General features: G+C 41.9%; 4 protein-coding genes across 5 annotated transcripts; 3 read left to right on the top strand and 1 right to left on the bottom strand.

Annotated features, from left to right (window-relative positions):
• The first annotated feature begins 745 nt into the window (after positions 1-745).
• LOC120414086 (uncharacterized) lies at positions 746-2,380 on the top strand. The gene is made up of 3 exons (XM_039575108.2): positions 746-1,453; positions 1,508-2,161; positions 2,225-2,380. Exons 1-3 carry the CDS (start codon positions 795-797, stop codon positions 2,358-2,360), a joined length of 1,449 nt encoding a protein of 482 aa, XP_039431042.1. The 5' UTR covers positions 746-794; the 3' UTR covers positions 2,361-2,380.
• Positions 2,381-5,122: 2,742 nt separating this feature from the next.
• Positions 5,123-6,285, top strand: LOC120414067 (methyltransferase-like 26). 2 transcript variants are annotated; one of them, XM_039575088.2, is made up of 3 exons: positions 5,123-5,216; positions 5,348-5,392; positions 5,587-6,285. In XM_039575088.2, exons 2-3 carry the CDS (start codon positions 5,385-5,387, stop codon positions 6,248-6,250), a joined length of 672 nt encoding a protein of 223 aa, XP_039431022.1. In that variant the 5' UTR covers positions 5,123-5,216; positions 5,348-5,384; the 3' UTR covers positions 6,251-6,285. The 2 variants fall into 2 exon arrangements, with proteins under 2 accessions (XP_039431022.1, XP_039431023.1); XM_039575089.1 differs by lacking the exon at positions 5,123-5,216 and adding an exon at positions 5,267-5,285.
• Positions 6,266-8,957, bottom strand: LOC120414066 (uncharacterized). The gene is made up of 3 exons (XM_039575087.1): positions 8,641-8,957; positions 6,522-7,079; positions 6,266-6,457 (listed from the first exon to the last, which is right to left on the bottom strand). The coding sequence occupies exons 1-3, from the start codon at positions 8,816-8,818 to the stop codon at positions 6,297-6,299; spliced, it is 897 nt and encodes a 298-aa protein (XP_039431021.1). The 5' UTR covers positions 8,819-8,957; the 3' UTR covers positions 6,266-6,296.
• A 94-nt stretch (positions 8,958-9,051) lies between these two features.
• On the top strand, positions 9,052-12,094 carry LOC120414064 (zinc finger protein 569-like). The gene is made up of 8 exons (XM_039575084.2): positions 9,052-9,273; positions 9,335-9,873; positions 9,972-10,230; positions 10,295-10,411; positions 10,469-10,864; positions 10,920-11,205; positions 11,262-11,389; positions 11,450-12,094. Exons 1-8 carry the CDS (start codon positions 9,139-9,141, stop codon positions 11,936-11,938), a joined length of 2,349 nt encoding a protein of 782 aa, XP_039431018.1. The 5' UTR covers positions 9,052-9,138; the 3' UTR covers positions 11,939-12,094.
• Positions 12,095-14,004: the final 1,910 nt, after the last annotated feature.

The following is a 14,004-nucleotide window of genomic DNA, read 5'->3' as shown; positions in this document are numbered from 1 at the left end:
ATATGAGCTCGTATTTTATTCCGAGATTTTCACGATTCATTAAACATTCACATTTCGTTGCCAGTACTGCCGATTCTCACTCTACAGAAAAAGCTCTTTCGTTCTTGCCTCGTGCGATGTACATTTTGTTTCACTCAACCGTTTTATTTGTCTTTATCGATACACGAGTCAAGAATTTTGCCTTCTTGCCAGTGGCTTATGTTAGTGGGTTCGAGAGGAAGGGGGGGGCAAAAAGCAGGAAAACGATTTTTCTCGATGGAAGCAATTTAATTCGACAGTGATGACGTGTGGAAAACGTCTTTATTATGTTTGATGACTTGATGGATTTCGGTGTTCGCTGATGGAAAGACAGTGCGAAGCTGGTTTTGGAACTAGAACGGAGCAGATATTTTGCATAATCTTGCATTTACGGAAATTGCTCCAGGTTGGTTTGCTGATTGAATATCGTGTGAGAAAACTTAAAAATTTAAAATGAACGGAAGCAATGTGTATGACAACGTTTGTCAGTATTATAAAATTAAGACAATTAAAATCGATGACAAATCAATTTTTTTTCCCAAAAAATCAGCCAATATGCAATTTATCGATTCTCATTTGTTGTACTATTGGCCAATCAAATAAATAAAAACATTGAAATAATGTAAAATATGTTTTTAAATTTCTTGTTCTTGAATTTATGTTTTCAGCAGATATATGATACATTAAAAATATGCATTTTCTTGTTTTTTTATTCAAAAAAAAAACTAAGTAAACTGAACATAAATCTCATCTTACTTCACTCTTAAATTCAAAACATGTCCTCCAAATCCCCCAAACCGGCCAAGCTATGCAAGCGTTCGTACTTTCTTCGCAGCGAAACCGTCCCCAGGCAGACCCAGATGCGTCAGGAGCTGGGCCCAAACCTGGCCGACGTCATCCTGGAGCAAATGAGTCCCGCGTGCAAGGCATGGATGGGCGTTGACCGGTCGCTGCAGGGCCCTTCCTCCGGATTCTGCGTCGACACCGACCAACTCCGGGCGAACATCCACGAGCACATTCTGGACGTGGGCAGAAAGGCCGAGGAACGGGTCGAGCGGAGAAGACGCCGTCAGCTGGCCAAACGGCAAGACCGGACGGAGGAGTTTGAACTGCTCAAGTTCGAGTGCCGCCAGAAGATCGAGATTGCTCGGGACGAGGAGCGGAAGCGGATGCAGGAGCTGCTGCGAGAAGCGGAGTGGGAGCTGGCCGAGAAGTTCCGAGCTATGAAGGTTGAGCTTGGTGAGGACTATCTGCGGGGTAGGAGGGAGATGGCTCAGTTTATGTGTAGGAACATGAGAAAACAAGCGTTCGAGTTGATTGGAGGAATTTCTCGACAGTACCGGATTGAGCTGGAACGTGAAGTGACAAAACGGGTTGACGAAGAGGTCGAAAAGATGGCGGAACAGATCGACGAGGTTGTTCAGCGAGCCGTTGAGTAAGTTTGAGGAAATAGACATGATTCAAAATGTAATCAACTCCAAATTCATAGACATCAACAGCAAATCGATACGGAAGCTATGCGAAGGATGTGCTACCGCTACGAAGAACTCATGAAGAACCAGAATCATCGAGCGGCTTGCCGACAACTTACTGAGCTGTCCCAGCAAATTTGCGCTCGCTGGGCAGAACTCACCAAGAAACCGGACAGCGCGGAGATCTGCTGCCAAACTTCGTTCATCATCCCAAATCCTTCAGAGGGGATCGAATCGGAGTCCGTCGTTCAGAGCAAAGGTTTCGAAGAACCCAGCGAGCCCATCGAAAAGGAGGACATTTTCGTCATTGAATCGTGCTTTATGAAGCCGGGACCGAGTCCAGTTTACAGCTTTGCGGACAGTATCGTCCAGGAAGAGGTTGCACCTTCCTCTTCCACCTTGGAGGCATTCGCCCTGGAAGATCAAATTTACGCCCAGCCCAAGTACTATCGTAAAATACACGATCAACTGTTTCCAACGCCAGAACCCAGCTGGGAACCACCCAAAATTGACGAGATTTCAGAAATTCGAATTGAAGAGCCATCACTTGCCGCAATCGATTCAGATTTTGCACGGGAAGTGGTCAAGGGAATTTTGTCCGATGTTGACCTATCGGAGGAAGAAATATCGTACGAATCATCGGATGTGGAGGAAGTTCCTCGGATTGAGTGGTGAGCACAATATTAAGTAATTATATGATTCACTACTAAAAATAGAAATCATCTCAATTCCAGGCTCCCGTTAGAACAATCCGAAGCTGATACACCCAATTTGTTTGACGTACAGAAAACGGAATCGGCTATTGACATTCTAGTGAATGGAATCGTGCTCAAGTATATAAGAGCCACTGATAAAGATTTACAAAATTAATAAAAATAAAAAAATGATATTTAATCAATTGAAATGAAAAAAAAAACTATGAAGGAAAAGTCCAGCTAAAACCTGAATCTAAATTTCAAGCCTGATTTTCTAAATTTTCTAAACAAAAAGTATTTCAGAGAAACCTCTTTTTACGCGATGTTCTATGTTTTTTTTCTAATTTATTTATTTTTCTGTAACGACTAAACATTTTTGATTTTTTTTAGAAGCAATTTGTACGTACGATAGCTTGAAAGTTTATTTTGATCTTTGTTGTGATTTGGATTTAAAATGCATCAAAATTTTCAATGCGACGCAAATTAGGTAAATACTTAAGTCTCTTTAAGCTATATTTTTAAATTTCTAGTTTACTGATCTGCAAACAGAATTTTTTGACTTTTTTCTTATTAGCCAAATGAATGTTAATAAATGCTTAATATATTTTATTTATCGATTTCTAAATATTCAACTGTTCATCTCTTACCATAACAAAATCTGAATTTCCGGACCAAAAATGTTTTTTTTTTCAATTTCGGGAATTCCTGGGACAAAATATAAAAATCCCCGGGTTTTGGAAAAATCCCTTGAATTTTGTCCCCGGAATTTCCGGGATGGACGAACTAAAAATAGTTATGGAACTGCATTCGAATGAGCGAATCCAAATTTACTGACGGATAGCTGCCATAAGCTTGAAACCACGTGTTCGGAAATAGAGGAGAAAAGCAACTCGCGACAAAATATTGAGGCTAGGAATTTTGACAGGTATGATTATCATAAAGTATTCGCTCCTTTTCTCTCCCACAGAAAACCTGGGAACGAGGTAGCTGTCAAACTAGGCCAAAATGTTAAAGTAACTCACAAAATGAACTTTGAGTGATTTGAGTTCATTTCTGACGTCACGATTTTCTCCTCTATAGAGGGGAAAATCGTGACGTCATAAATGAACTCAAATCACTCAAAGTTCATTTTTGAGTGACTTTAACATTTTGGCCTAGTTTGACAGCTACCTCGTTCCCAGGTTTTCTGTGGGAGAGAAAAGAAGGCGAATACTTTATGAAATTCATACCTGTCAAAATTCCTAGCCTCAAAATTTTGTCGCGAGTTGCTTTTCTCCTCTATAGAGGAGAAAACCGTGACGTCAGAAATGAACTCAAATCACTCAAAGTTCATTTTGTGAGTGACTTTAACATTTTGGCCTAGTTTGACAGCTACCTCGTTCCCAGGTTTAATGTGGAAGAGAAAAGGAGCGAATACTTTATGATAATCATACCTGTCAAAATTCCTAGCCTCAATATTTTGTCGCGAGTTGCTTTTCTCCTCTATTGTCGAACAATAGTGTTGAAACGTCAACATCAATTTGACAACTGGTTATGGCGGTTGAGTGCATTTTAATTCGAATACGTTCGAACTAGCAAGCATTCGAATTAGCGAACATTCGAATAAACGAATCTACTCTGTATGTGACATTATGTTCTCAGATTCCACTTTGAGGTAAACACAACGCAGTAGGGCTGGCCGCTTTAATTTTGTAGTAATTCTTCGGGTGTACTTGGATTTACTGCCTCAAAATTTTGTCGCGAGTTGCTTTTCTTCTCTATTGTTGATGTCGACAAGAAAATTGCTTGGGGCGTATTGTAATCTTACCTTAAGACTTTTTGCGTTTGTGCTAGATAAGATTAAAATTTAAACTTTAGTAATTTTGTTTGCCCCTGAATTTTTAATTTTTTGTAAATCTGTGTAAATAATAGAAAAAAGAGAGTATTTACATAGGGGAAATAAACCCTTTCTTCGTCAGATGGAGATTTTGATGCTCGATTAAAGCCCCATAAACACTACTTAGAAGGTCCAATAAACCAAATTTCCAGTTTTTGCTTTTTGAGTGTTTTTAAAACCGCCTTGAGTTAGTGGTATTAAAAAACACCCAAAAATCAAAAACTGAAAATTTGGTTTATTGGACCTTTTCAAAAAAAAACTCCAGAAATGCACTTTTGATCATAATTTCTATTTTGCAAGACCATTTCTCATCATTTTGTTGGCACACACATCTATACGCAAGATGAGAACAAAGGGTGCCACCAACACCACCAGCAGAGCATGTTGGAGTGAGCCAGTGATGCCAGGAAACTTTCTCTATAAACGCTACTTTTCGTGAGTGCTCGCTTAAAATTTTATAACAATTGACAGCACTAAGCAGACACGAAAGAGCGCTGAAAGAAAAAAAGAACTAAGCTGAAAATAGAAAAATGGACGTGGCCCAATGCATTCTCGTCTGATGAGAAAACATTTGAGAAATATATATTTTTTTAAATGCTTATTAAGGAATAGAATAACCTTTAGTAAAAGTGAAAATAAACAGAAATGTTCACAAAAAGTTTCTATACGCGTTGGTGTACTTGGTTTTACTAAATTTCAAGGAACACTCCAAATTATTCAGCATCATTCAAACACGACCGCTTATTAGGCTTAAAATGGGTATATTTCCCCTAATTGGTTCAGAAAAAAATCTCATCGGATTTCCCACAACCATGCGGTTCCATAAAAGAAGACAATGGGGGCGCTTGCTACAAAAGCAACATCATTAAACTCACCACCCAGCTTGTTGCTTGTGGTGACTCTACATCCAAGCAACCAACCACTCTTTCCACCACGTGGTCAATTCAGTTACCGTTCTGAAAAGACGACACGTTACTTTTCTCCATTTATGTTTAGGAAATTCATAACGTTTAAAACAGAGCGTTGTGCTGGTGTTAGTGTTAATTCAAACTTATCTGTCATAACAGATTTGCCGGTGAGTGGGGTGATTGTTGATAAGCAATCCATTCTATGTTGTGAATTGATCAACTTGATTCTTTTTGTTTTCATCTTAAGGTAAGCATTGTTACAGTAGATTCTATGCAGAAAGCCAGCACATATCTAATTTTCTAGTTTGATATTCAGGTTTAGCTCCATATTTTACAAATATGTCTGATTAAGTAACATTTGTTTGTTATATTTTACAGAAACACCAAATCCAGCTTTGGAACAAGTTATAAAACAATGATGAGGTAGTAAAGAAAAATTCTGGAGTTTTTTTTTGAAAAGGTCCAATAAACCAAATTTTCAGTTTTTGCTTTTTGGGTGTTTTTTTATACCCCTGACTCAAGGCGGTTTCGAAAACACCCAAAAAGCAAAAACTAGAAATTTGGTTTATTGGATCTTTTCAAAAAAACTAAAAAAATTAAACACATATTTTTTCTAGCCGCCTCCGCAAAATTACCAACCCAGCCGGCGAGCGCAACAAAGCCCCCATCTTGGAAGTCCTCCAGAAATTCCTGAACAGCACCCGCCAAGACCAAAAGCTGCTGGAAATCTCTTCCGGCGTGGGTAGTCACGCCGCGTTCTTCGCGTCCAACTTCCCAAACATCCACTATCAACCATCCGAGGTTGACACGGCCCTGTTTGGCAGCATTGAAGCCTACCGGAGCGAAGTCGCTGCGCCAAAGCTGCAACCTCCGATCCAGATCGACATCTCGAAACCCTGCACGGAGTGGGTTAACGAGGCGGATATAAGCTTCGCTACGTGCGGCGAGAGTTACGATTACATGCTGAACATTAACATGATGCACATTTCGCCGTTTGAGTGCAGTGAGGGGCTGTTTTGGAACGCCGGGAGGTTGCTCAAGAAGAACGGGCTGTTGATTACTTACGGACCTTATGCGGTCAATGGAGTGCTACAGCCGGAGAGTAATGTGCAGTTTGATGTTAGCTTGAGAGGAAGGAACGCGAGCTGGGGAATTCGTGATGTAACGGAGCTGGAGAAGTTGGCGGCTGGAAACGGGATCAACTTGAAACAGATGTTTGATCTGCCAGCGAACAACAAGTGTTTGATCTGGGAGAAGGTCAAGGGATTGCAGGGAGCTTGAGAGAAACGAATAAAGTAACGAAAAAGACAACGACAGTCTATTTATTTCAATCAATATCCAGAGGATCCTCCACCTTCACGGCAGCAGCAAAGTCGTTCTCGACTTCAGCTTGGAAATTCGGTTGAACAATCAGCACCGATCCGGAGAATGTCCCACCGTCTGGAAGATTCTGCGATGGAATCGCATTCCTGTTCAACATCTTGCCGCCTGAAAAGAAATAAAATCTAGTTAGTTCAACCAAAGCTCCCAACAAAAAGATCCCCCAACGAACCTGGAAAGTAGTCCGTCTTGACGAAATGCTTGCTGCACACACTCGAATTCTTGGTTGGCTCCCTCGGACTATTTATGGCCCCAACCCAACGCCCGTATCGCCGATCACTAGGCTTTGGAAAGTTGTGCAGCGAAATCCCCTCGCAAGCTCGGTGCGAACATCCGGGCACGAAACAGCACCGGTTGCTCTTGTGTACCGGACGCTCCTCCGGTGGGAGTCGCTTGCGCTTTGGTTCCGTTTTCAGTTTGGCTAGCTTTTTGGACGGAACCGCGTTGGGTTTCAGGTACAGGCTGGTCACCGTCCGGAAGTCACGTGGTTCGAAGTGAAGCGGGCACACTCTCAGGTTGGTGGTGCTGGCGGTGCTTTCCATCGATAGGGCAGCTTTCCACTTTTTGAGCACGTAGGGTTTCTTGGTCGGAAAGGTCAACGACTGTTTTCGTGTATTTGTTGGGCATTTGGCGACGCAGCAGGCGTTTCTAGCGGAGGTGGCCAATTTTGGTCCCTCGGTGGGTATGTTGAGTTTCGGGACGGCTTTTGGTTTGAGCTCTTGGCGCACGTCTAAAGAATAGAAATTTGATTTTGTTGCTTGTTTTGTAATTTTGCTGGTAGATGCTAACTTTGACATGATTTATGCGTAAAATTGATCCGAGTTGATCTTTAGAAGTCATATACAATTATTTTATCCTTTCTTCCTTCCCCTGGTTTCGAAAATACTATGTAGTGCTTATTTTCAAAAAAAAAAAATGCCCGTTACCTAAATGAAACGCAAAATACCAAAATCTTCAATTAACTTTAATTCAATTTAAAATTAGAATTAGTATTTGAAGTAGGAAGGAATTCATGTATTAACACAGTTTGTGTATTATAATAAATCCGAAAACATATTTGTCAGCAGGCCATCTCAAAACCACTATGATGTCGGGAAAGAAACAACCGACGGCGTGCCTTCCGATAAATATTGATTGGAAAAGGACTGATTTTATCACTGCTACCAAGGAAAAAGGACGCCCAAAACAAGAAGACCCCTGCCGAGCATCACTCTTAGATTTTTTTTACCGAATTTGGTAGTTGAAAAATCGGTAAAGTTTTGATCAGTAAACCTTCTGTCAAAATAAAAAAAAATACCGAATTTCAGTTGTACAATAAACAACAAAGAACTTCATTACCAAATTTCGGTAAGTTTTTACCGAATTCGGTAATTTACAGTTTACCGAACCACCAGTTGAATTTTTTTTTTGCATAAAAATGAAAAAAAGTGATGAGAAATGGCTGTCTTAACAAAAATGGTGCGTAAATATTCGAAAATCTGTATCTTTGGAAAGAATTTTCTGATCGATTTGGCGTCTTGGGCAAAGTTGTAGGTATTTTTTTAGTAAACTATTTTTCACAAAATTTAAATCCCTCTCTGGTCACTGCTTTTTGGTTAAAATTTAGATAAAAAAAAAACTATTTATGGCAAATTGTTGGGTCCGGAAATTAAACCATGTGTCACCAAGTGTGTTAAATCTAATGTTTACAAATATTTAACGCTTATTTTCTTGAAAAATAAGCATTTTGCTAAAGTATGTACGGAAATAGTAGTTTATGCAACAAGTTGCAAAAAGAGGATTTTTTCAGCACGAGTCGTACATTTATCAAACGAGGTTCACCGAGTTGGATAAATACGAAGAGTGCTGAAAAAATCAAGTTTTGCAACGAGTTCCATACAACATTTTTTGCAATCCCGAAAAACACGCATTGAGTGAAATTTTAAGTCAAATTTTCACGTATTTGTCAATAAATCGTTTAAATCAAAACAATGTTGAAAAGTGTTACTTTTCGAAACAAGTGCTGAAAAGTTCAACTTTTCAGCACCCATTTGAGTGCTGAAAAGTAGATCTTTTCAGCATTTATTTTGAAAAGTGTTGCTATTCGATTCTGTTATTTTTGGTACAGAAAAGTAGGCTATTTCGTCGTTCAAGAATGACAGGAAAAGTAAGTAGTTTCACGACGGAATTGCAAAAAAAAATGTTTTTATTCTGTATGATTTTTGAATGCTCATGAAATATGATTGATTATTACGATTTCTTTGCAGGAATTTCTTATTTATGAAAAATGAAAATAAGTAACCGTCACTTACTCTTTCGAAAGTCACTGTCGACGAAATGCAGCTGGCAAATCTTCTCGTACCGCAAGCCGGACAGGAAAAAGTGCGCCTGCCATTTCTTGAACGAACTGCTGCAGGATGGCGGAACCGAGAAAAACTGCAGCGTCGTCGACTCCTCGTCATACGGGCACGACGGCACAACGCACTTCATCACTTTACTTCGTTTAATATCAGTTATTGTTTAAACTTTCTTGAATTAACTAAACTGTGTGGAGGAACTAATGTAAATAATGATGGGAGCAACTTTCGCGGGTAGAAAAACCAAACAAAAACAAACGAATCAGTTCAGCCTCTCACAACCAGATGGCAAGCGTTACCTTTCATCCCAGTGAAAAAGCCGGTCGTTACGTCCGACCTGTCGCCGCGACAAGTGTAACGCAACCCAGCATGATGACAGATAAACAAAAACATGGACGCGTCTAGCTGAATTTGGGCTCTGCACAGTTTGCGTAAAAATGTTTTAAAGCAATCATGGACTACAAGCCCAACTTTATCTGCTTCGACCAGGTGTGCCGGATCTGCATGAAGAGCAGCCATGAGCTGCAATCGATCTTCGGCCTGCCGGAAAACATTCCGGAGCTGGTGCGGCTGCTGTCGCAGGTGGAGGTAAGTTCGGAATGTTGCATGAAACGCTGTTTTGGACTCGCTAATTCCACCTTGATCTTAGGTCCTTGAAAGTGACGATCTACCGAAGCAAATCTGTCCGGAGTGCGTGAGCTACGCGGAAAGTGCGGTGGAGTTCAAGGAGCGATGTATCCGGTCGAACCTGACGCTGCAGGAGTATCTGGCTGGCACGGATCACAAGCAGATCCTGAAGCAGGAGCCGGGGCTGGTGGGTGATGAGGACGGGATTCCGCTCGGGCCGGAGTTTATCAAGTGTGAGATTGATGAATCGGAGGATGGTGGGGGGAATGACTTTGAGATCGCCGATGGGAACGATAGCGAGGACAGTGAGGAGCGAGATGGGGAGGAGGTGGAAGTTGAGGAAGAGGAGAGGATCGATCGACGGATCAGGAGGAGGAGAACGAGGCGGCAGGTGGTGGAGGACGAGGATGAGGATTCCGATGATGAGCCGTTGAGTTCGAAGAGGACACGGGGAGAGACTTACGGCTGCACAAGATGCGAGGAAAAGTTCCGGAACAAGGCGCACATCAAGTTCCACATCAAGAGCGACCACGCGGACGAGAATACTCCACCGGAAGACAAGTAAGTAGTGTTCACTGTTAAGTTGTTTGTTCTAGTAAGGTAATTTCCCTTGAGAACTGTTCAGTTGATAATCGTCGAGTAATCAACGCTCCTTGTAGAATCCGTCGCTGTTTCTACTGCCCCAAGTCGTACTCGAACTACGAGCTGCTCAAGATCCACCTGAACTTCCACCCGCGCAGCGAGTGGATCTGCCCGATGTGCGGCAAGGAGCTGAAGAAGAAGGACAAGTTCATCGATCACCTGCGGATGCACGCCAACGAGCGGCACTACAAGTGCGAGGTGTGCGACAAGGACTTTACCTCGCACAAGTACATCTCGAACCACATGAAGATGCACAAGCGCAAGGGCGAGAAGGTGGTAAGTGGTTCCGCGGTTAGTCTGATGGTGGAGTTTGTTGTTGAGGAAGATTTGTTACTTTTAGGGTAAGTTTAAGTTCGATGAATCCAGTGACGATAGTGAGTACGATCCGGAGGAAGAAGACGAAGAGGAGGAAGAGGAAGACGATGGTAGTTTGTCGGAGAGGGAAGAGAGAATAAAGGTATGGAAGGTTGTGCTAAAGCTATTCGTGATTACAATATCTTGCTGATATTTCTAGAATGCATACTCGTTGACTCCGGAAGCTCCAACCGACTGCCCAGTGTGTGGTGAAGCGTTCGATCGCGTACTGTCTGTCAAGTATCACATCGACAGCGAGCATGTTCCGCTGGATGAGTCCACGCCGATGGTGCACCACTGCGTAACGTGCCAGCGGAACTACATGACGTTCGATCAGCTCAACAGCCACATGAAGCTGCACGCGGAGAAGATCTGGAGCTGTCCGGAGTGCAAGAAGCAGTTCCGGAGGTTGGACAAGTACAGGGAGCACCAGAAGATCCACCACGATGATCGGAGCTTCCTGTGTGTGTACTGTGGGAAGGATTTCCCTACGACTAAGTATATGAACCGTCACCTGCAGTCCCACCTGAAGGAGAAGGTCCAGAAGCCGGAGGAGGTATGAGACAGCTTTGGTAGTTTCAGGAATCGATAGCTCATCTAGGATTTTACAGGAGTTCGAGTGCGAGGTGTGCGGCAAGAAGATGAAGTACAAGTCCAACTACACAAACCACATGAAGACGCACGGTCCGGAGCACTCAAAGCCGATCAAGGCAGACCCGGACTCACCACCGAAGAAGATTTATCTGTGCAGTATTTGCGGCCGCAATTGCGGATCGTCGAGCAATCTGACCGTGCACATGCGACGCCATAACGGCCAAGCCATCTGTTCGTGTTCAGTGTGCGGAAAGGGCTATCCGAGGAAAGCTGATCTGGTGATGCACATGCGGAAGCATACAGGTTCGTACTCTTGGCTATTATAACTGGTTCCGGAACTTCAACTCTTCCAATTCTAGGAGAGAAACCCTATGAATGTCCAACGTGCAACCGCGGATTCGCGAGACGTGACAAGCTACGTATTCACATCCGGACTCATACTGGAGAGAAGCCATATGCTTGTCCCTGTGGACGCGCCTACGCTCAGGTTAGTACTCCTGGAACCTCATTTCACCCTTCTTCCACCAACCGATATCTTCTATTCAAGAAAAACGATCTCAAGACGCACCAGAAGCGCAACACGTGCGGCCAAAACTTTGACATCACAAAGCTGATGGCGCCCTACCAGCCGTCGATCTGCGTCCGAGCTCCACCGCCAGCCCAACCCAAGAAACACTCCAAGTCCCGTGCCGCACCAGCTCCAGCCGCTCCGGAACCACCTCCACCACAGCCACAAACTTCCATTCCGTCGACCTCCCAGCACCAGAACCAGCAGCAGCTTCCGTACTCAAACGCCTCCACGTACGCGGTTCCGATGCAGCAGCAGTCACCGGCCCTGGTTGGGACGCACAGCAGCGTGTCCCAGTCGCCCAGTCATCACGAGCTGAGCCGGATGTCGGATTCGGTGCCAAACAGTCCGGTGGATTTGATGACCCGGCATCAGGCGTTTGGAGGGGGAGGAGCGTTCCCAGGAGGGATGGTGGGACCGTCCGGGAACTTTGCCAACCCGTACCACCCGTCGGCGGCGCAGGGTTAAAAGTTGAAGAGGGCGGAAGGCATCGGATGCCGGATTTGATTTGACTTTGATTGTGATGTCGATTCGTGGAGATTCTTTTAAGTTTTATAAGTTTTTCTTAACATGCAATCGTAAAAATATCCCGGATTGAGCAATAAATTTGCTTTTAAAAAACTATGATTAGCAGCTCATTTGTATCACAATTTCCACAAATTTCGTGCAAGGTTCAACTGAATATGAAGTCAACACACTTGGTTTTTTTCAACGAATTCGGTAAAATTCACCGAATTTTCAACTGCTGAACAGTTCGATAAACTGAAAACTATCGAATTCGGTAAAAACTTACCGAAATTCGGTAATAAATTTCATTATTGTCATCGTACAACCGAGATTCGGTAAAATTTTGTTCATTTTGACAGATGGTTTGCCGATCTAAACTTAACCGATTTTTCAACTACCGAATTCGGTAGTAAAAATTTTTCGAACCGATTTTGACATAAACTTAGAAAAATATTCGCAACGGCCTAGCCGAAATTTGTACATATTTAAAGCATTTTGTGATACATTTTTTATTTTTTGAAATTTTTTTAAAATCAGAGCTTAAGATAGGACTTTCTTAGTTTTGGTCGTCAAAATAACAATTGTTAATTTTTACATGATTAACTAGTAAACATAACATTGACAAAAGTTTGGAAAAATATTGTTGCATGTCGTTTTTATGTAAGTTTTACGTGAAAAACTGATCCGGCCGATTTTTGACGTAAAATGTCGATAAAAACGACTAGTATGAATATTTATTCAAAATTTTGGTTAAGTTTTGTTCACTGGTCATCTGAGAACCGATTCCATCAAATGAACCATGAAAAATGCTATTAATATTACGAAATTGCGTTTTTTTTATGCTAAAATTAACTCAATGCTGAGAATACATTTTGAAAAAATATTCTGCGAACTCTTATCTACATTTTGATTTAATCACATAAGTCTATAAAGGCCATAATTTAATCGGGCTAGAGAATTATTTTTTAAATGTTATGGGCTTTCTAATAGTTTTTTTTGTATTATTTTCCATGTAAAGCATTTTGAAATGCTGAAATCTGTATTAGGGCAGTATTTTAAAGTATTTTTAAGGTGAGTTGGGCAATTTTGTTTTTAAAATCATTCAGTTTTACTTTTGGAGTAATTTAAAAGATAACTAGGGAACTGAAAAAATGGGGTTGAAAACTTCCAAGTAGTGTTAAAATATTTGCATAAATGCTACAAAAGCTATTTCAATGAATATTGATGAAAACGTTGCAATAGAACTCCAACGAAATATGTCGATTCAACTCTCAAAATGTCGGAAAATTGCCCCCTGCCTTTTATTTACTATTTTAAAGTACACCGTGGGACAATTTTGACAAATTTGGAATTAATTTATAAGCATAAGCATTTGAAGTTCAATTTCCAACCCTCAAACACAATATTAGTTTAGCCATGGTTCGTTCGGCTCTGGCTAGGGTGTACCATCTTATTTGTCTTGTGTCATTCGCCGGTTTACTATTCAAATTCGTTTATGTATGACCATCTCTAAGCTGCTCAAGAAGATTTTAGACAAGGGTTCTGATTTTCGGCTCACAGATCAGAAATCACTCACTCATCGCCGAACGAATCTAGCGCAACCACCATTCGCGGGCGAACACGAATCGCTAGCCCCTTGGCCAATCGCTTCACACAGCGAAACAAATACTTTGTGAATTTCTTTGCCTACTCCGTCCGTCGACCCGAATCACAAACGTAGAGAGAAGAGAATCTAACAAAATAGTAGCTCGGCGCTCTTCTTGCCTGCGTAACAGTTTGCAGTAAATTTGTACTAGGCAAGATGTAAATTGCAATCAAATGTGTCTTTAATGTTAGCAGTTTAATAAATGATCAAAAAAAAGTCCAATCGCAGACTATTTGACGTCAACTTTGAGCAAGAAAACGCTATCAGCTTCTATGATCTACTCGCTGTAAGAGAGCAAGAGGGAGGGAGAGGCAGAGCATTGAAAAGTATTCGGTAGCGATTGGAGTGGAAGTGACAAACGGTAGGAAACGGTCAGAGAATT

Source organism: Culex pipiens, chromosome 2 (assembly GCF_016801865.2).
Source record: "Culex pipiens pallens isolate TS chromosome 2, TS_CPP_V2, whole genome shotgun sequence".
Taxonomy (NCBI): Eukaryota; Metazoa; Arthropoda; class Insecta; order Diptera; family Culicidae; genus Culex; species Culex pipiens.
The sequence above is the reverse complement of the archived record's forward strand: the minus strand, read 5'-3'. Positions and strand labels throughout refer to the sequence as shown.